Source organism: Aspergillus pseudoviridinutans (assembly GCF_018340605.1).
Source record: "Aspergillus pseudoviridinutans IFM 55266 DNA, scaffold_4, whole genome shotgun sequence".
Lineage (NCBI taxonomy): Eukaryota > Fungi > Ascomycota > Eurotiomycetes > Eurotiales > Aspergillaceae > Aspergillus > Aspergillus pseudoviridinutans.
The window spans coordinates 1,356,852-1,378,948 of NW_025091284.1; the positions used below are offsets into that span (position 1 = coordinate 1,356,852).

A 22,097-nucleotide genomic window follows, 5' to 3' on the forward strand; every position below is an offset into this window, starting at 1 on the left:
CTACTATATCGATAAATTCCTTGAAGATAGATCATTGCTGGAGACATTTTGATTCTGTCCATAATTTGTTATCGAGGCCTGGCTTCCAGTAGATAGAATGGCATTCTGGTCCCCCTGGCCGTCGCATATTAGGAAAAATTAGGGCTCTCTCCCTCCCTCACCGCAAACAGAAACGGCATGAGTATATCCTTGAGAATCGTGGACATGGGCTCCCGAGACACATATTGGATCTAGCCCGTTGGATTTCTTCGCGATCATCATAAAGACCGTTGACAGGGCCGTGCTCCATTATATGGGAACGAACAGTAGGATGGAAGCAGAGACAGACACAGACCCTAGGAAGGAACTCTGATGATTGAGAGAGTCTGGCTGTAACTCTGTTAGTCTGTAGTCGTGGGCACATCATGTGGAGAGGAAATCAGAGCTCTCAGATATCCTTGACTCTGTGTCTCAGCTCATTAGAAGATGAATAAGAACATGGTAGTAGTATAGAGGACAAACGACTGGCACAAAAGAACCCTGTAGCTCTGTTCCCAACTTTTTTGATTGAGCATATCCACTTTGAGGATTCCCCATAATTCGGATTGCCGACCGTATTTATCCTGACACAGATGCTACCTACGAACGTGAGTTTACACACAAGTATCATAACGAGAATCACTCAGAAGATAAGGCATTTTGCTACGGAGATGTTGCACCGAAAATACTTGTTAATAATGTAGACACAATGTGCCAGTGGAAGTAAGGGATTGAAACGAAGTATCCATCTTTATGCAAGCTTCTTTGATCTAAGTAAGAATCAGATGAGTAATCCCTCTCAATGGACCAATATGTGAGAAATTCACTTGACGCGAGCTCGACATCCTTTAGTCTTTGGTGCCAAATATTGTTTTGATCCAGTCCATCTTAGCTCGGATGGCCTTTTTGCCCAGCGTAGAGTTCGGGGCCAACATATCAAAGCCATGAAACCCTCCCGGCCAGACATGTAGCTCAGCCTGCACGCCAGCCTCCCACAGTCGGCTAGCGTAGGACACGGCCTCGTCTCGAAATACATCAGTCGAACCGACGTCTATCCATGCCGGAGGAAGACCGGAGAGATCCTCTGCCCTCGCTGGAGCGAAATAAGGACTGACGGCAAGGCCGTAGTCGTCCCCACGGTGCTCCAAGACGGCAGCCCAAGCAGCTACGTTGCTCTTGCGATCCCACGGCTCCTCATCTTCAAACTGCCTGCTACTGGTACTAGTATTGCGGTCGTCGATCATCGGACAAGCCAGCAGCTGGGCGCAGATGCCTAGGCCATCCTCCTGGTCTCGCGCGAACAGGGCAATACCTGAAGCCAGCGCTGAACCTCCTGAGTGCCCAGCGACCATGATCCGTGTTCGGTCGACACCAAGGAGATCAGCCGCATGAGAGTGAATCCAGCGGAGGCCAGCGTAGCAGTCATGCAATGCCGCTGGTTGTGGATTCTCCGGGGCCAGGCGGTACTCAACACTGACCAAAACACACCCCGTCTCCATTATCCAGTCGAGGGGCTGCTCCAGGCCCACATGGCGATTGAGAAAGATCATACCGCCCCCGTGCATGAAGTAGATACATGGCCTATTATCACATGATGAGGTTGGTGTAAAGACCGAAAGGAGGACTGGCGGATCTTCAGCCTTGAAGCCTGCAATTTCGTACTCCTTGTGCACAATTGGACGTCCTTTGATAAGGTCTGACACGCTCGGAAGTGGCCCATAGAGACTTGGGTCTTGATGGTGCGCAATGATAAGCTCATTGGTGATCGGCCCAAATGGAGGGAAGGTGTCGCGAATAATTGCGAGTTCGGCGTCGTACGGGGGCCGAGCTAGCTTGAATCCAGACATGGTGTTTGAAGATGGCTAATCTTTGTCCGAAGGGGAGCAGTGATGGTGAGCTATATCCCGTGGACGGGGACGGGTGAGACTTGCAGGTGGGAAGTGTCAAATAGTCGGATTTCACATTGACTTGAAGTTCAAGTAGTAATTCACTAGGGTTCTGTATTGTATGATTCCCATGAGTGTTCGGATGCTGGTATACCACGCCTGGGAGTTATTTCTGCTACATGGTCTAGAACCTTGTCGGGATAGTGCTTTTGAGACGATGTTACCTTGTAAGACGCGCTACTGTAGACTAGTCATTCATAAGTATGGAGGGCCGAGGTCCTTAACCACTCATTTCTGGAGTCCAGTAAGCTGACCACGAGGAGTGAAAGCTTAATTGATGACATTCCGCGCTACCTAGTATATAACGCTGCACTGCAGGCGCTTTGGCCCAGCCGTAACAAGCAAATAAGACAGGCACAGATAGGCAATTTAGTAAGCTGTATTCCAGTTACGCGCTGTGGGGCCTGGTCAGTTGTGGATCTACGAGTCTGTCTGTTATTTTCAAAATAATTAAACAGGCTAGTAACATTACGGTCGTTTTCCATACACACCTAATAAAGCTACATTGACCCACCCGACCGTTCTTTTGGGCTAAGCGGGGTTCGGCTAGCGCTGATCGGGTGTAGATCTAAAACTGTACCATCAACCTTACATAGAACTGATATGTAAATTCAGCCTCTCACAGACTGCATATCGATCCCGAGGGTATCTCCTGTAATTTTGAAGTAGCTTTAGTGCTGTTGGCTAAGGCACGCTCGGTTATACCTGCAAAATTCATCGAGGGCCCCCGCTCACTAGCATCGCAATGTCATGACCAAAGTCAACACAAAGTACTCGCCTTTATTATTGACAGGGGCCGAGGCCAGCACCTGGTCTTTGCTCCACGCGTGTAGTAGAAGGCAGGAAGGTTGCAAAGGAACAACAACATTCCACGTGTCCTCAGGCGTGCAGGGTGTAGGCTGACTATAACCTTGATTCATCTTAGTTCTGGAAAACAGGAGGTTGGACGCGAAGTGCTGAAAGCAAAGCATGATGGTCGTATTGATTCACTACTAGTCTCTGTAGACTTCAACAGCATGAATTTATCCCCTGGGACCAGGTTGGCCTTTTTCGTCTACTATATGGTGCCTTCATGTATCACTTCTGAGAATGATCATCTGTAATAAGCAAATGAACGCAAGGTTCAAGTCCCCTTAGCAKGATCTAAAAAATGTACTAGCATATTGTGTTGGTGAGGCTTCAAACGTGCATCTAAGCGGCCGCGATCCTCTCTCGTAGAACTTTGACTTTGATTTCACCTTGTCCAGCACCTCTCTTTTTATCGAACTTCGGACTACCGATGATTCGCGCATGATGGATCTGCACATCTTCCAAGGTCGTGTTCCACAGTTCCATGTCGAAACCGCATACCAACCGGGCCAAGGTGAGGTACATCTCACCGTAGGCCATGCTAGGGTGAGGGTAGTGTTAGAGCATGAATAGAATGCGGACATGTCACAGTAAACATAGTAAATATCGAGGTGGGCTCTCACTTGATTCCAAGACACTGGCGACTGCCTTTAGTGAAGGTGACAAGGAAATTGTCCAGTTGGAAGCCTTCGTCTGCAGCTCGAACCCATCTCTCTGGGTCGTATTTGAGAGGTTCAACAAACACAGATGGGTCAGTGTGGACCAACCAGGTCGACTGACTCACCGGATACTAATTGACACGTCATTAACTAGAGTCTCTGTAAGATTGTAGTATCACTTACTCCAGGTGGGATACGATATTCCTTGTATTGCAAAACATCCTCTACCGAGATGCGGGGCAGACGACTGATGGGACCAAAGGAGAGGCGAAGGGCTTCCTTAACACAGCCAGTCTAGAGAGCGTCAGTAGTGTAGCAATGGCCAAGTATAGGGGAAAGATAATTGAAACTTACGAGAAAAGGCAGGCGCTCTAGCTGCTTCAGAGTCCACGTATCTGGAGATTGGTCGTGCGGGACAGCTGCAGCGACTTCCGCGCGCAGTTTGGATATGAGAGTCTTATTTTGGATAAGATAGAACAGTCCTACGGAGAGAGCTCTGGCGGATGTCTCTGTACCGGCAATGGTAATGACAAGACCTTCGTCAACCAGACGCTTCATAGTTCTCTCGTGTGCGGGGATTCGTTCGTTAGCCAGAGATTCAAGGATGACAGACTTGGCTGTGGAAGTGTCTTTCTTTTCAGCTGCAAGGGTGGCCGACATTTTTTCCGTGATATATTTCTCCAAGATCAGAAAGTTGGCAACCTTGGGAAGGATACAGCTGATGACAGGGATGGGTAGTTTCCTCAGAGATTGAATGAGTCGCGGGGCGAAACGAGCTAGATGGAAGATCAAGGAAACTCCGAAAAATCCGTCACGAATGGGGAACTCAAAATTGGGCTCGTTGACGTAATCATAGTGTTGGCCAAAGAACCGCTTCAGGATAATATCAGCTGTCATGGCGGAAATACACCTGTCAAGAGACAAGTGAGCACCTTCTACCGAGGCGCGCCGGAGCCTGGCAGACAAAGCGGAAATACGCTCATGGATCTCGGGCTCAAGAGCAACGATGGCCCTTTTGGAAAAGTAGGGGTTCATGTAGCCCCGTCGAGAACGGTGGTGGAAATGGTCAACCGTCGCTGCTACAGAGTTTGGAACGGAGAAGCCTGCTACAGTTGAAGGATCTTTGTTGACCTTGCGAGTGCCACTGGTGTAGATTTGATGGTAAAAACTGGGATCCGCGATGTGAATCTCATTCGGGTTGACTCGAATGATAGGGCCTTCCGGCCAGAGTTGAGAATATTAGCCAATCTGATGAAACTTAGCAAAGTTCGGAGATTGTCAGCTTACCATATGTCTCATGCATCTCCTTGATCTTCAGGAGGTAAATGCCACTGCCCCAAACATCATAATAGAACTCAAACCAGGAAGTCATAGCAGCCAGCCTAGACCCGGGAATGTACCGCAATGGATGAAAGTAAAGATTGTAAATCCAACGAAGAATTATCGAAGACACAGCAAGGACGCTGAGCACTTTGCAAAGGGTTGTAACGTCAACCATATTGCCTATTTTGCTAAGTTGCGACATGATGAGGGGCGTTGGACTCCAGCGCAGTACGGCAAAGCGTGCGTGGCAGAAGAATGAAAGACAAAGCAAATGCGAAAGGAAATGGCAGCAGACTTGGGCAGAACCAAAGCAGTTATTGCAATCTTCAGAGTACGAGCCCGCGTTGGTTTAAGTCCGTTCTAGAAAGAAGGCAAATTGCATGGTTGCATTGGGAACAGGCGAATGGCCTGTTATCACGGGAAGGAGCTGACGCGCAATGCGCTACGAACCATACACAACAAGCCATGGTGAGCTATACAACTTGCCTGTGAGCTCAGGCTCCGTTTTCGGCCCTGCGTACAGTAGACTAATTCTATACTGGGGAAGAGAGAATGAAGAGGGGTAAAAGACTAGTCCCACAAGTGGGCCATCGAGTCGAAACAGGAAGATTCAGCAATCAGTAGACCATGTAGGAAGTAGAGTATCGGAGGGATGGTACCCAAAGGAGCAGCAGAAAAGAGAGTATGGTATCTGCGGTATCTACAGTATCGAACCGTGGCGTCCGCCTCGGAGCACCGCAGGAGTTACATACAGCCCCCACGCGGCAAGACCCGAAAGGCTAGTTACTGTAAATTACCAACTGACTTGAGTAATAAATAGAATTTGTATTATACCTTGATACGTGATAGCAATTACCTGCTTATTGTAACTTCGGCTTGCTGAAACAAGGTAAACCGTAATGTTGCATTTTTTTTCCCCCTCTTATCTCGTGCTACCTGCTAAGCTCTTGCCATTTTAAAACTAATGCAGCACTAAGCAGCCTGGCTCATGCAAGCCATGTGCCTGAATCAGCTGACTCTCGATTTTCTCCTTTTGCTTTCCCACATCTCTTCTAAGTCACTACTTGAAGACTAGAGTAGTCCAGCACTGTGGTGGGTGAGCCTCTGTCTTGCGCTACGCCAGTCTTTTGTCGTTGTTTCTTTCCACCCGCGGTGCCCCCATTTCCATTGTTCCACCTCCTCCCCTTCGGTTTTCCCCCTTCTTTTTTCCATTTCCTCGTAAGGCGGCAGGAATGGGAGCGACGGCGCCCGTCGCTGCGTCTGACGATGAGTCAAATGCTCATGGAACGCCGGTGCCTAGGCCATGGCTGAGTGTCGACGGCGAAAAGTCATCAATGATCTCCCCCAGCACAACGGAAAACCCCACGGGCAGCCTTAGTGATGACACTACCGTGGCAATTGCGTCCAAGGACGAGGAGGGCACTCAAGAAGGGCCGCTGACTTCATTTTTCCGCGTCTTGTACGAGTTCTCATCTCCCTCCGATCATGCCCTACGGATCGTTGGTCTCTGCGCCGCAATCGCTTCGGGCGCTGCACTTCCCTGTATGACGCTCGTTTTCGGCTCGTCCGTCAACGAGTTCAATTCGTTCGGCGCCGGTAAACAATCGGCTAGCGCCTTCTACCATGCTCTATCCCAGAATGCGCTGTGGTTTGTCTACCTGTTTATCGGCCGCTACGTACTTGTCTACATACATTCCTCATGCTTTGGTATTTCGGGTATAAGGGCCACCAGAGTTTTTCGCCAGCAATTCATCAAGTCTGTGATCCGACAGGATATTGCCTACATTGATTCGTGCTCACTCGGAGGCATTACTACCACTATCTCTTCCAATGTGGATATGGTCGAAAACGGAATTACGGAGAAGATAGGCAGCTTGATTCAAGCTGTCTCGATGTTGACCGCTGGCTTTGTGGTTGCCTTCACCCAGCAATGGAAGCTGACCCTGGTGACGGCTACTACTCTGCCCGTTCTCTTCGCTGGATTCTACATAACCTTCAGTTTAGGTGAGCCTTCACTCCCTGCAACTCTGAAATACTTGTGTCAAATCCTTAACTAGTCATTTCACGTAGATTCGAAAATTGAGGGCAAGATTCTCGAAGTCTACAATTCCGCCAGCGGACTGGCCGAGGAGGCCATGAGCAGCATGCGTATGGTCACGGCACTCAATATCGGGAAAAGACTGGCCCAAAAGTACGACATTACTCTTGCAGAGGCCCAGAAGCTTGGCCTTACAAAAGGTCCCGTTATTGGATTTCAATATAGTGTTGAAATGTTCACCACTTACTGCGCATATGCCCTGGCTTGGTATTACGGTACTAAACTCCTCAATGAGGGCGAAATTGGCTCCGGCGGTGGCATGATAACGTAAGAGATCCCCATGGTGCACCCTTTTTCGGATTTGGTTTTGGAACTGTTCTAACAAGCACGCTAGGGTTCTCTTATCGGTTCTTCTCGCAACCCAAGCCGCTTCCGATGTCGCACCAGGTTTCAGCGGGTTCACTCGGGCTTCCGCCTCGGCAAAAGAAATGTTCAAGATGATTGATCGCCCATCCAAAATTGACCCGCTTGCGGAGGGAGGATACAAACCAGAGGGACCTCAAGAGAGCAACGTTGAGCTGCGTAATGTCACGTTTGCCTATCCGTCACGGCCAACCGTACCCGTCCTCAAAGACTTCAGCATCAGCTTCAAGTCTGGTAAAACTACAGCTCTGGTTGGTTCATCTGGCTCCGGAAAAAGTACCATTGTTGGCTTGATTGAGCGCTGGTTTGACCCGGAGTTGGGGTCAGTACATGTTGGTGGCCATGCTGTCACTGATCTGAACGTGAAATGGCTTCGAAGCCAGATTGGCCTGGTACAGCAAGAGCCTGTTCTCTTCAGCGACTCTATCTATAACAATGTGGTTCATGGCCTCTACGGTACCAGTATGGACTTATTGCCTGAAGCTGAGAAAAGAAAACTGGTTCGCGAAGCCTGCATCCAAGCCTTTGCCGATGAGTTTATCCAGGCACTTCCTGAGAAATATGATACCCTCGTTGGTGAGCGCGGCCAGCTCCTCAGCGGTGGTCAGAAGCAGCGCATCGCAATTGCTCGCGCCGTCATCTCCAACCCGCGTATTCTGCTTTTGGATGAGGCGACTTCAGCTCTCGATCCTACTGCAGAGAAGAAGGTCCAAGACGCTCTGGATAATGTGTCTAAATCTCGCACGACTATTCTAATTGCCCACAAACTTTCTACTGTACAGAAAGCCGAGAACATCGTCGTTCTCTCGCATGGCAAGGTTGTTGAGCAAGGAACCCATCAAGAGCTTCTGGCGATCAAGGGCTCATACCGTAAACTCGTTCACTCGCAGGCACTAGACGCCAGCGACGAAGCCGCATGCACATCGAAAGAATCTCCGGAGCATGAATGCGCTGTTGATGACGAAGCTAAGACAGACAAAAGGCCCTCGGTAAATCGGCCATCTAGCCCATTATCAAGGTCTGGCACAAATACTGTGGCAGAATCTCTGGTCAATGATCAGCCAACCGTCGAGAAAGAGGAACAGTCTGAAGATGATGATATTGTGAAGCGGCTGTCGCTGGCTCGCTGCATTGCTATCGTTCTTTTCCAAGATCAGCGTCATCTATGGGTTCTCTTCCTAGCTGGTCTGATATCATCCGCTGGTAGCGGTGGCGCCTTTCCTGCACAGGCTGTTCTCTTCGGTGAGAGCATTTCCACACTACAGCTCCCTCGTGGCCAGGACCTCGTTCACAGAGGTAGTTTCTGGGCGCTCATGTATTTCGTTTTCGGTCTTGGCGTCTTGGTAGTCTACTGGGGTGTTGGCTTTTGGTGGACGATTGCCTCGTTCCGCGCAACCCGTCAGTATCGGCGTGAATATTTTGAGTCGATGATGCATCAAGACATTGCATTTTTCGACAGGAAAGGTCACAGCGCCGCCGAAATGACGAGTCGCTTGTCTTTGCACCCTCTACATCTGCAGTTACTGCTGTCCACCAATCTTGCTCTGATTTTGCTCGTCTTTTTCAACGTCCTCGGATGCTGCATTTTGTCTTTAGCAGTTGGCTGGGAGCTCGCACTCCCTGTCATGGCCGTGGGAGTCCCTCTTTTGTTCGGAGCGGGCTACTTTAGAATGCGCATGGAGATGAGCAACCAGGATCGCGTAACTGCGATTTACCAGGAAGCAGCCCGCTTTGCTTCTGAAGCGGTGGGAGCCATTCGGACCGTGTCGAGTCTGGGCCTTGAGCACAAAGTCATGGATGGATACGAGCAAAAGCTGGGCGAATCAGCAAAACTTGAGATGCGACACAAACTTCTTAGCATGCTCCTCTTCGCTTTTAGTGAAAGTATCAGTCTCGCTGTCTCCGCTTTCTCATTCTGGTATGGAGGAAAGCTTTTGTCTGAGAACAAGTATAGCGTCGCCACATTCTTTATAGTCTTCATTGCCATCAGTATGGGAATGCAAACTGCTGGTTTTATGTTCGGATTCACCTCTGGTAGGTAACACCTTTGCCCCTTACTTGCTAGTCCGTGCTAACAAACATTCAAGATCTCTCCAAGGCGCATACATCCACCAACCATATTATCGACCTTCGCCGGTCTCAGCCACTTATCAACGGGTCGACTGGTGATAACCAAGCGCCTGTTTCAGAGAAAGGGATTGCGATTGAGTTCAGGAACGTGTCGTTCTCTTATCATACTCGCCCGGACGTCCCGGTGCTTCGCAATCTCAACTTGAAAGTCAACAAAGGCGAGTCTGTTGGTATTGTCGGTGCATCAGGGTGTGGTAAAAGCACTATTATCGCTCTTCTGGAGCGTTTCTACGACGTCGAGCAGGGTGAAATTTTGATTGGTGGCGCTCCGATGCGCCAGCTAGATGTGCATTGTCACCGCTCACGCTTGGGCCTGGTAACCCAGGATACCATATTGTATCAAGGCTCAATCCGTGAAAATGTCTTGCTAGGCCAAGTATCAGGCCCAGCCGTCGATGATTATCCACAGCCAGAAACGCAAGTCGAGGAGGCAATTATTCGTGCCTGCAAGTTAGCTAACATTCACGACTTCATCATGAGTCTTCCAGAGGGATATCACACCAACCTTGGAAACCATGGCATGTCGCTCAGTGGCGGTCAGCGCCAGCGTCTTGCCATTGCACGAGCTCTGATTCGGGAGCCAGATATCTTACTCTTTGACGAAGCTACCAGCGCCCTTGACTCAGAAAGCGAGGCTCTGGTTCAACAGGCCTTCGAAGCTATAACGCGCAAGAACGATTCGCGAACTGTCATCTCAGTGGCCCATCGCTTATCAACCATCAAGAAATGTGACCGCATCTTTGTGCTCCATGGTGGACAGGTAGTGGAGGAGGGAACCCATGATGATTTGGTGGCGCGTCGTGGCCGCTACTATGAGATGGTTTTGGCGCAGACCCTAGACACAGAGTCTGCTTAGGATGCAGTTGTTGTATATAGAGTATGCAATCAAATATGTCCTTCTTTCATATAGGAACATTTCAGAGACATGAACATTAGTCAGACTACATCAACGCAACATATATGACACCTACATAATTATATTGACAACGTAGATGTCAAATTAGGATCTAGTGCGTTTAGCATAGGGACATTTCTGTTCACACTGTTTGGGAGGGATGAAGGGATGAAATCACTGCGCGACACGGGATTGCACCTAAGGATCAACAGCTCAAATGGCAAGCCTGCAGCAAAACGTCATCTGCTGGAGTACTCTGTAATATTGTTCCACCAGACTCGCGACCTGCCTTTCGAGAGGTATTCATTGAGACAACGCGAGATGCCTGTCCCCGAACTGCTGGGTGGTCCAATTTTTCTAACTGCAGTGGGTCGGCTCTCATAACCAGTACAGGAGTGATACACCACCTGAGGATAGGGCGACACCGTTCGGTTCTAGCGACTCCCCCTTACCCGAAAAATGAGAGAATGTATGGATATCTAAAGAGTAGATGAAGTAAAAAAAAAAATACAAATAAAAAAGAAAAAAGTAAAGCGCCCGATGGGGGGCTCGAACCCCCGACGTTCAGATTAAAAGTCTGACACTCTAGCCAACTGAGTTAATCGGGCGATTGGATGAAAGGTTCCGCCGTTCCTAGACCTGTAAGCTAGCTAAATTCCTGCTTGGTGCATCGAAAAATATTGCCTGTACATCTCGCGACGTACGGAATATTTATCGACTGGATGATTTGGATGGTCGACTACATTAATCTGCATATCTGTATTTTTCCTAACAAAACTCTCGGAAAGCTAATGCAAAACGACCATCGTTAGCAGAAGACGAGAGCGAGAGATGAGTGTACTCAATAGGCATTCAGTAGGATGGAGAGGGAAAAAAAGGAAAGCGCCCGATGGGGGGCTCGAACCCCCGACGTTCAGATTAAAAGTCTGACACTCTAGCCAACTGAGTTAATCGGGCTACATTGTTTTTTCCGTTGCCAGAAAAATAACCACATCATTACGAGCGCCAGTTTACGCTGAATCCACCCTGCTTGGATGTATCTGGATAGGTGCCACAGTAGAAATTCGGATGTGGATTGAATACCCTAGAGAAATAAACAGAATACAGACCATCGTTCATCCTATATCTAACATTACTAAACATCTTTATTCTTATTAACTAGCCGATGGTTTTCAAAACCTTTTTTATTTGCAGAATATTGTTTAAAGTTCCTGCCTTTCCTGCACAGCACAATTCTCACATTATTTCAGAAGACAAGTAGGATGTCCTTCTCAATCTCCGTGATTCAGCGCTGGATCATATTCTATATTCAAAAACAATGATTGGCACATTGTTTTAATTGAATATTATCCATCACCATCGTATTTCTCATAAGCGCTGCCACGGTTCGGAAAGCTAGCCAGTATCAACTCGAGCAGAAACTCAACCATAAGCGTGAAAGCTCTAAAACCCTCTTCTGTAATTCCATACAGAAAAACAAAATTCAGCCAAGTCGAAGTTGGAGTATGCGGGAAAAGTAAATGGCATTCAGAGAATAGGTGGTTTTTCAAACCATTGGGGACTGGCCAACTTCTGCCATTGCACCTATTGATTCGTCCTAAGCGATTCTTCGTTAATTTTGTAATCAATCTCGGACCTGGACTCCTTTTTTGCAACGAGCGATACAATAGAGGTATCGATATCGTGGACATCTTTGAAATAGGCCACCACCGGTGGCCTCATAGATAAATGGTCGGTACACTGATCTTGATAGCGTGCTTCGTCTGACTTTGGCAGTGCGTCTGACCGATCTGGATACTCACTTTCATAATTGTGAAGCAGCAACGACTGGCAACGAAGAGAACATGTAGGAAGATTCGTCGCACTGGTGAAGGTCCAATGTGACCCAAATAAGGACTTGCAACAACCGCAGCGTATTTCCAATTCCATTATCTGCTTTTTCAAGATCTGTAGACGGCTTGAGTTTAGGACATTCATTGCACATCTATGACACAGTCGCTCCTGAAGGTCAAAGTTACAACAGCAACTCTTGTTGAGGATTGCGTCGCACCACCAACAGTTCTCACTTTCCCTGAGCTCCTTGATGTGCGCTGGAATAAGCCCCTTTGGCCTTCCTCTTTTTGGGGGTTTTGTTAGCTGGGATTGGATTTCCGAAGCAATGTTCTCATACACATTCCTTGAAAGGACATCTTTGATGACGCTGTGCACAGATCCCTCATCGCTCAGACACTGATTTGAAAGTCTATCCAGGATATTCTGTTGAATAGTTTCATCTTCATAATCAACACTTACTGAAGATGTCTCCGGAACATCCATACTGTCTGTGACGATCTCTGTCCCTGGATATCGGCAATAAATCTCCGACCTTTTCTGCTTATGAATAGATCGTATCTCATCCAATTGCTTCTTTGTAAAAAGTTGTGAATCAAACTTATTTTTGGAAAGAATAGGCCTCTCAGTTGGAATCTTCTCATTATCAGGACAAGCAGGTGCAGTGCACATTGCAAGCAGAAGACCTTTAGTGAAAGTTCCGCCTAGGTCTTCCAATTTCTTGAAATCATCATCAGAAATAAAGCCTTTTTGTAAACAACCAGGCTTTAATGCTTGGAGGCATTGTCTCAGGGGTCATCTTTTCTTCTCCATTATTTTCATGGAAGCTCGCGATAACAATGTCAAGGAGCGCCCTCCTGGATCTGTAAAAGTATGGTCTGATATTGCAGGTAGAGGTCATCTGTGTAGCGAATTTTATTGCGAGGGCAAACCTCAAGCTCTCGTTCCAGTTGACCGAGTATAGGGAAGAAACTGCTGCCGAGGCATTGATGTAGATTCTCTTAAAGCGAGAATCTTTGATCTGCACACGACCTATATGGACAGTCCCGAGTTTGATGTCAATTGGATGCAGTTCTGGGGATAAGATACAGGCCTCGGCATTGTCGCCACAGAGAATTATCACTCTCAAGTTGGATACTTCAATGATCTTCTGGTTCAGCGGACGCAAGATGTCTCTTTCAGAACCTAGGTGTCTGATCTGAGAAGTGGATGCCAGGTAATGGTTCTGAATGTTAAAGGCCATACAAGGCAATTCTCATTGTGAAAACCAATCTCTTTGAGGGCAGTTGGGATATCAGACTCATCATTGCGTAAGAGATCATGGTCTAGTATGATCCCAAGGCGTGCTGCAAAAGAGCCAAATGGCATGCTAAGTAGAACGGTGCTTTTTAATTTTTCGAGCCCGTAAGCTGCTTCTTGGAGAGCAGTGTCGATACTCGAGTCTAGCACATCGTCTAGCGAACATGGGAGGCTGCCATCAAATGGTAAGGCTAAGTTCTCAGTAAGGCCTAACGAGCTGCATGCTTCAGCAAGGGGATCTTGGTAATTGATTTCCACTGGCTGGTCAGAGAATGAGCGCCAATTTTTCTCCATCAACTGTTGCTTTCTGGCTTGAGGAAAGGCCTGAATTTCAGGGTTGACTGAGGCTAAGAGTTGAAGCCGATATGCCTCCTTTTTAATTCCACTGAGCACAACCCCTTGAACATGTTACCCAGCAGGCGCTGCTCTAGAGACGGACGAGAAAGCAAGTTTGTTCCTCAAACAAGGGCGAAGGCAAGAGCTGAAGCATCTGAAGCATCCAGTCCATTGCCGAGTGCCCGTAGTGCTCGACCTTATTCAGCGGCTGAAGACGATATTCTACAAATGTGGCTAGAGGGCCTGGCCTGGGAGGAAAGTGAGGAGTTCTGTCTGCGCTTCACTAAGAGGACTTTGAGAGCCCTGTAGATGCGTTGGTCGAGAAAGCTGAAGCTTGCAGCTCCGTCTACCAGATGCTCGAAGCGCAAGAGGTCTTCCTGGTTGTAAGGCTGTGTGTTTGTTGATTAGGGGAAATTCGTACCAAAACCGTACCAAAACCAAATGAATATTGTTGAACCTTACAGCGGCAAAATTGAAACACAGGAAATACATCAAGTAAATAACTGAGACACCCTAGAGAGGCCCGAAACGAGCGGTGCATAACTGGTCCGCGCTGTACTTGGCAAAACGTTTAATGATGCGTAGTCATATGCCTTTAGACAGATGCATATTGTCTCTAGTTTTAGAGCACGCACAGAAGTGTTGCTATTGGCGCCACCACAGTTGAAAGCAGAGATTTCTTTGCGCCCAGTGTGTAGTACCAGCCGCCAAATGCCAGCTGCCCAAGGACATAGCAAGTCAGCAATACTTTATCATAAGGACAATTTAGGCCATATTGCAGCCATTTCAGCTGCAGAATGCCTATGTCTATTGTTAGCACTATCCAACCCATTGTATGGCCATAAGAAGGCCATCCTTGATGTATATGTCTGATTTGGTACTTACTGGATATAACAGGAAGGAGCCCTAGATGGATAAAACAGACCCCAATGACATTATACAGCGGCTTTCTGTGCGACGCCAACTGTGGGAGGGCTATGTCAAAACCGATATAACTGTGAACAAGCACCGTGACGGTGTTAAGACCAATTGCGAGGCTGGTCAGACCTAGTCGCCAAGGTTCAGACAAGAGCATGTTGTAAGTAGATGTGTTGAAATACTGGACTTTTGGCCCTGTTCCTTCTCAAGCGGTCTTATATTAACTGTGGCTCGGGTGCTGGCGGGATCAACTTAGCATGTTGGAATTGTTAATCGGAATAACTCGCTTCAGTTCGTATCAAAGAATGACAAACCTCGTATCCACGCTGGACATGACCCACGATGTTAATCGGAATAACTCGCGTCAGTTCGTATCAAAGAATGACTCAAACCTCGTATCCACGCTAGACATGACCTCACGAATGTCCAGTACAACACAGTACTGATCATCATTTCGGGGTTTCGGAATAATCATGGAGATTTCCAGTGTTGCAATGTTAGATTTGTCCTAGAAAGTGACGTAGCTGGAAATTTGGCTTCACTCAGAGCGGACTCGTTTCATCCCTATAGATTTGAGCGAGCCACCGCCTACAAACTGATCCATTTGTCAGATCAGCAGTAAACGCATTACCTACATTCCTTGCCTAGCCGGCGTTGTAGAGATGCTTGCATATCTTCTTTCTGTATTGAAAGCCAAAATATTCATCTTCCGTCTGTTAGCTACAAGGCAACATATACACCAGATGCCAGCTACGCAGACAGCTGGTGAAGGCACAGGGTTCATCATTAGCCAGTCGCAGCAGTTTCTCATCAAGGCTAACTAGCATCACACTGCTCATCTCAATTAAGCTCACCATCCTCTGTTTCCCACTAGTAGGGCCTTCATTATTAGCAGACGCCATAGTGTTCTGATTGGGAACGGATAAAAGGTGAAAGGCGATTAATGTTGCTAAGGAGGAACCGTGTCTCTTGACACATCACTCCACGAGCCATGACAAAAACAAATAATTCATTTAAGCGGTCCTCATGCAAATGAACATGTAAAAGGAGCTTAGACGTGTAGCGCAGAAGGTCTCCCCGTCAAATCATTAGCGAATACCATGATAATGTTGTCCTGAAGTCTAAAAAAAGCATCGTCCACTTCCTTCCAGCTCCACCGGCCACCGCGGCACATGAGCTCACCGACGCGGCCGACAGCCCGACAGCCAGACACTTGAACTCTGTCTATTATTCTTCTGGGATCGTATAATTGAGGCTTCAATTGTCTACAGCGTCCATCTGCATGTGACTATTATTAAACCATCCACGTCGGGTCCGAACTTCTCCACACTACTTCTAATGATTCGGAATGGACGCTCAGCCGGCTGCTTGATGTGCAAGTGAAAAGAGTCTATGGCTGCCAATCTATGAGAGCTACTCAAGTGGAATGCGTATCCTGCTTTCTGCAAACGGGTCGGCTTCGGCCAATGAATGCCGCATTTTCTGCTCATGCAAGATCAAATCCTACAGAGCTTTTCAATTTTGTCGACTAGTACTAATACAGCATACGATCTGGAGGTCGTGGGTGATATTAAATCAGAGCTTATGTCTGCAGCCTATACATGGAAATAGTGGCAGTAGCTGATAATACTAGCCTGCTGTCAAGTGTGAGTCATAAATCCCTTTGTTCGTTGCATACAGAGGCTGCAATACTTATTAATAAAGCATGTTTATTAAGGTAATCAACCCTTAGACTGGCGCGACTCTCCATTTTCCCATTCGTCATCTCTATAACAGTTTTCATATCACTCATCCAGTCAACTGTTAATGATCGTCAATAAAAGGGGTGAGGTGACACTCAGGCCTATGGTTGCCAGATGTTCCTGACCAACCAAGAACATTGAAAGTTGAGCTTGTGGCATAGTTTGAAAACATAATGACATAAGCATTTCCATTATGTTGTTTAATATATTGCGGACTTCTTTAGAGCTGTTTATGACAAACTCGGGCAACGTCTATAGCTGGATAAAGTTCATCTCTCGAGGAAAGCTCCGTGAGCTGATCCAGTATAATAGAGTATTCTCATGCTGATCAGTAAATGCTTTGGAATTGGATAAGATTATTGGATTGACCTACGTATAGTCTCCAATAATTCGGTTGTTCAGCATCCGTGACATATACAAGATAACCGCCCCTTCTCGGCCATAACGAAGGCGAACCCTGTCCGCTCACGATATGGTCCAGACTAAGCATAGACTTAGCATGATCAGGACTATTGAGACGGGGGAGGAGAGCCGGACTTACTCTATGTGTGTGATTCTCCTATCCTCTAGCGCCTGGATCGCTGGCTTCAGGGACTCCGTCATCATTTCAAATAGATTATGCGGTCCGCCAAGCTTGTTAAAGAGCAATGGGTACGAGACCATTGGATGGATAGTGACTGCTCCCTCTGAAAGGGTGGAAATGAGTCTTTCTGCTGTTTTCCGTATGTCTGGGAAAACTATCGGGTGGGATATTCTAAATGCCTTTAGCTGGGTGAGTCCATTTCTCAACAGGGAATAGATAAGATGTTAAAGTGTTCTGATTGTACATACTTCTAAGCTCCAGGATTTGCACAGCTGGCATTAACTCTTGTATAACAGATTCAGGCCATCCTACTCCTTGAGGAAGCTCCTTGCGAAAGTGTGGTTAAGGAGTCTTAGAAGGTGCTTTTACCTTAGMTATAGATGGAGGCTATTCTTGATTTTAGCTTCTTTCTATAGCTTAGATCTCAGTAATATTGAAAGGATTAACTAACTTAGACGGCTTAGGAAACTCTGATCTATTCTCCTTTGCTTTTTTAAGGTTGCTCTATACCTTTAATAGAAAGTTATAGACCTATACTAGATTAATCCTCTTTCCAGTAATAGTAGATCTTAGATTTTACTAGGTCTTTTCATAAAACCATGGCAAGGATGCACATCCAACACTACTAAGGGTGGAAAGCTGTAGAACTTAATCCTAGAGTTTCCTTGCCAGGCTCATTCGAAGCTCTTCTTGTTCTGTTGATTCCTCTCCATATTGAATAAAGCTGCAGAGAACATGAACATCAAGTTTTGAGAGTAACCCTACTGCAAGATGATCAAGCATCTCCCGCACAGCTTGGGACTCCAGCATCTCCACCTCATAGTCAGAAAGTATCTCAAAGCCAGGATTTGATGGCTCCATGGCTCATTTTCATGTAAGTAGCCAGCTTTATTGAAAAGGAAATTGCTAGACACAATATGTGGGAAGTTTGTGACGAGTAAAGCTCAGGTCAGTGAATACCCAAAAACCTGGTTCATTTACGCTCCTGCTGTTGTTAGGGGTGCTAACAGTCTTAAAATACACACCCCCTCTAGCATATCAAGCCCATGTCCAAGGTTTCCTCTCCTGGACGACAGGCCAAAAGAGATAACAGGGCTATAGCAGCTATAGTACAGGGTAACTGTAGAGGGTTCGTATATAAGTGCAGGCATAGGCACGAGCAGCCTGTAGGATGGTCACTTGTCACACACTTAGTGAGCTTTCAATTTAGTAGGAGAATTATATCCCTAGTACGGAGTACTCCGTACTAAAGGGTAGGTAGAAACAGGAGAAATAAAAGCCTACTGTCCTGGTTGTCGCTAGAACTGAATAAGTCTACCGGTTTAGTGATAGTTGAAATGTTCTCATACCATACCAGTATATGCCTCTATGTACTGTGACATCCCACCCCTGTTCCTGGTCTGGGGTTCCCTTGACTATAATTGTCAAATAGACAGACAGACAAGACTGAGTGTTCCAATCCTAGGGCAGATAATCACATTGATAAGCAAATCCACGCAAGTCAATGCAGTATACTGGAGGCATTCGTTTTTATTCTCTACACAAGAATTGTCTACCAGAGATTTTCTGCCTTCCCCATTTATTCTTGTCCTTTCCCTCTCTAGAGGGTCTCAGGGAAAGCTCGTTAGAGACCCATTCCACCTGCTTCCTCCTTTTCGCAACTACGCAAGATGGTGAAAGTATCCGTGCCTCGACATCTCCAGATAGCGAATAGCGCTCATTCACCGCCCGCTTCCTAGATTCCGGATGAACATAGTTAGCTTCCGAGGCGGACCAAGCTCCGCATTCGGACACGAACTTAGTGATACACAAGTCTTCCGTATTATCACCGTCGCCACACTTGAAGGAGGGAAATGAAAGGCTATTCTCAGATCTCCCATGATGTGTATTCGTTGAGAACTGATTGGCGCAATTCATGGATCCTTTAACTTTCAGTCCGGCCGATGGAGCTGGAGATTCTCCGACCGAAGCGGGCGAGAACACTGCGCCACCGTAGATAATAACGTTACTTTCGGGGCGGGCCCGGAGTTACACGGGGCGGGCCTGAATGGGAACGTGCGGCCTGTGTTGGGGCGGTTCCGAGATATTTTGGCAGAGATCTGGTGGCGAATTTAAGAGTTATGAATTGCCGCATTTAGCATGGTGTCTTGTGGCGATGGGATCGCTTATGCAGCTTACTCAACGCTAAGCTTCGACTACGGTGAGCTTCGCCTACTTGGCCGCGGGGATACATGTAATAAGGGGGTGGGGGCTAGTGTTGTAAGACTTTAAGGTGTTTCACTGTACAGAGGATTTTTCAATAAGCTTTGTTGTTATCCCGTACTGTACCGTTAATACGACGTAATCAATGTCGTATGTACCACTTGATAGATACGCTATCCCATGACACAGAATTTTGCAAACTCAATCTCGAACTTAATTTTCTCTATTATTATTTGATATCAAACTCCGCATAACAGTTATATGTATCTTGTCATTTTCCTCCACATTGAACGCTCAGTATCGCATTTCGAGATCCGACTTGTAAGGGACTGTTTTACCATACTGAGATCGCTCATACGCAAAAAAAGAGTCAAAGTACATTGTGTCTTTCGGGCGTAATTTTGTATTTATCTGAAAAAACCACAGATTAAGGAGGTCGCCAGAGCATGTACTAGTAGATGTAACATCGCATATCAAGTCCAAAGTCGACACGTTGTCGAGCATGAGAGAATCCTTTAGATCCAATTTCAAATGCACGATTCAAAATTCCCTCAAAAGCTGCTCGAACCGATACCAATCATCTCTAAGGTGTCCCGCCCCTGGCTTCTCGAGCAAAGTGCAGAACAAACTTGTTGTCATCATGTCTCATTTCGTTGGTGTCGTCAACGCAGTACCTACCTTCGTTCTGCTCTCGGCGTTTGCTTTAGCAGCAAGGCTTTTCTATGGGTTCTTTCGTCCGCCTCAAAATGATATCAACAAGTACCCGTTAGTAAACGGACGCAAATGGTGGAGCTTGTTCGCTACAGAGCAGAAAGCCAAGTTCGTCGTGGACGCTGGTGGTCTTATCGACCACGGATTGAAGACGGTAAGATTATGGGCCTTTCATTGCCTTCAACAAACAAAATGCTACAATCATCAATTCGTCATCTCCTGCTTTCAAGTGGATGAGAAATAGACGCTGTATTGGTTGCTAACGGCAAAAGTGCAGGCTGGAAAAGCTTTTCGATTGCAAACAGATGATGGGGTTCAAATCGTTCTCGCTGGAGAATATGCCGACGGCTTAAGAAACAATCCAGACTTGAACTTCGGTAAAATCAGCGCCGAGGTGAGTTCAGAGTCTAGAAGGCTAAATTTCCCCTATGACTATGATAAATTTGGACTGATGAGAAAATACTAGGATTTCCATGCGCATATTCCTGGTTTTGAGCCTTTCCGACAAGGATCCTCCAATGACGAGATCTTCCACAAGGCCGTAAGAGAAAACCTCACGCATGATTTGGGTGTGTTGGCAAAATCTTTATGCTTTCTAACATCATTTTGTTGACGACTTCGATGCAGAAAGTCTGAATCGTCCCCTTTCGGCCGAGGCAGCTGTTGCGCTGCAGCACCATTGGTCTGATAATCCAGGTGTGTTCAAAGTTCTCCTAGGTTGGAAGTAGTGGCCGAAGCTAACAAACGTTCTAGAATGGCATGAGGTTGAACTTAAGTCCACGATGTTGCACATCATCTCTCAGCTATCCTCCCGTGTATTCCTAGGCACGGAGCTGTGTCGCAACCCAGATTGGCTACGTGTTACTAGGGATTACACTGTGGATGCGATCCAGGCCGCCCAAGACCTTCGTGTCTGGCCTCCAATGACGAGATCTTGGGTCCATTGGTTCATCCCCTCTTGCCGTAAGCTCCGATCTGATCTCGCCCAATGTAAAGATCTCGTCAACCCTGTGCTTGAAAAGCGTCGACTTGACAAAGAGAGGCGTGCCGCCGAAGGCCTGAAGCCAGAAGAGTATCTCGACGCCATGGAGTGGATGGAGCAGGCTGCCAAGGGCCAGCCCTATGACCCCGCAATTTCACAGGTCATGATGGCTATGGCAGCCAACTTTTCTGGTTCTGATGCTTTGACGCAGGTCATTTTCGATCTTTGTGGCCAGCCGGAACTGGTGCGCGACCTGCGAGAGGAAATTATTTCCGTAATCAGCGAGAGCAACTGGAATAAGTCCACGATTTATAAGCTCAAGCTCATGGACAGCGTCCTCAAGGAAAGCCAGCGTATAAAGCCAGCAGCCGTCGGTCAGTACTCTCCCCCTCTCGTTGGAGGCCGTTAGTTTGGAACACACTATAACTTACTTGCAATGAAAGCGCTCATGCGGCGTTACGCACTCAAGGACACCACTTTGCCCGATGGAACCAAGTTTCCCAAGGGCTCGAAGCTCATGGTCTCCGCCTCCGACTCCTGGGACGACTCTATTTACCCAGATGCCAAAACATTTGATGGCTATCGGTTCTTGCGTATGCGCGAGGCCGGCGATGTTGCAAACGCACAATACGTCTCTACCGGATCCAGTGTCTTGGGCTTCGGACACGGGAAGCAGGCTTGTCCGGGTCGTTTCTTCGCGGCCAATGAGCTCAAAATTGCGCTTAGCCATATTTTGCTAAAGTATGATTTTAAGCTTGCACCCGACACGAAGCCCCAGTCATCAACCTACGGTTTGTTCCTGCAGGCGGACTCCAATGCTCGACTTATGATTCGGAGAATTAAGGAAGAAATTGAGTTATAAGTCCAAGATTGGGTGCTTGGCCTATGAATGTGAATCGCATGTCGTGTGAATGAGGTAGACAGTGTATGTTCGTGCTGAAAAGCTAGACTGGAGTGGAAGGAATCTTAGTGAAAGTAATTTTTGTTCGTCTCAAAGTATTCGTGGAGAACAATTAGCCAATGTCTCTTCAATGGTTATTTTAGCATAGGACTTAATCTACTAGCTGAGAGATGTGACCGCGATTTAGKGAATAATGTCCACATTGAATCAGTCTAATGGCTATCCTCCTTTATTCTCAGCCTCGATAAGAAAGACAAGCACAAACTGGGAGTCCAGACCAAGGCAGAAACAGTAAGCCTGACACTTTGCACA

At 47.1% G+C, this 22,097-nt stretch overlaps 4 protein-coding genes and 2 non-coding genes across 6 annotated transcripts; 2 read left to right on the forward strand and 4 right to left on the reverse strand.

Annotated features, from left to right (window-relative positions):
* Window positions 1-866: 866 nt before the first annotated feature.
* On the reverse strand, window positions 867-1,865 carry Asppvi_005919 (alpha/beta hydrolase; the record flags this gene model as incomplete). The annotated part of the gene is made up of 1 exon (XM_043301830.1): window positions 867-1,865. The coding sequence occupies one exon, from the start codon at window positions 1,863-1,865 to the stop codon at window positions 867-869; it is 999 nt and encodes a 332-aa protein (XP_043157765.1).
* A 1,290-nt stretch (window positions 1,866-3,155) lies between these two features.
* Asppvi_005920 (cytochrome P450) lies at window positions 3,156-4,997 on the reverse strand (the record flags this gene model as incomplete). The annotated part of the gene is made up of 5 exons (XM_043301831.1): window positions 3,156-3,354; window positions 3,437-3,603; window positions 3,656-3,766; window positions 3,827-4,689; window positions 4,760-4,997. The coding sequence occupies 5 exons, from the start codon at window positions 4,995-4,997 to the stop codon at window positions 3,156-3,158; spliced, it is 1,578 nt and encodes a 525-aa protein (XP_043157766.1).
* A 1,030-nt stretch (window positions 4,998-6,027) lies between these two features.
* Asppvi_005921 (uncharacterized protein) lies at window positions 6,028-10,242 on the forward strand (the record flags this gene model as incomplete). The annotated part of the gene is made up of 4 exons (XM_043301832.1): window positions 6,028-6,799; window positions 6,866-7,160; window positions 7,228-9,290; window positions 9,344-10,242. The coding sequence occupies 4 exons, from the start codon at window positions 6,028-6,030 to the stop codon at window positions 10,240-10,242; spliced, it is 4,029 nt and encodes a 1,342-aa protein (XP_043157767.1).
* A 573-nt stretch (window positions 10,243-10,815) lies between these two features.
* On the reverse strand, window positions 10,816-10,889 carry Asppvi_005922. The gene has a single exon. It is a non-coding gene; the product is annotated as a tRNA-Lys (tRNA).
* A 275-nt stretch (window positions 10,890-11,164) lies between these two features.
* On the reverse strand, window positions 11,165-11,238 carry Asppvi_005923. The gene has a single exon. It is a non-coding gene; the product is annotated as a tRNA-Lys (tRNA).
* An 8,593-nt stretch (window positions 11,239-19,831) lies between these two features.
* Window positions 19,832-21,746, forward strand: Asppvi_005924 (cytochrome P450; the record flags this gene model as incomplete). The annotated part of the gene is made up of 6 exons (XM_043301833.1): window positions 19,832-20,056; window positions 20,180-20,296; window positions 20,369-20,471; window positions 20,530-20,598; window positions 20,656-21,258; window positions 21,328-21,746. The coding sequence occupies 6 exons, from the start codon at window positions 19,832-19,834 to the stop codon at window positions 21,744-21,746; spliced, it is 1,536 nt and encodes a 511-aa protein (XP_043157768.1).
* Between the last annotated feature and the right edge of the window lie 351 nt (window positions 21,747-22,097).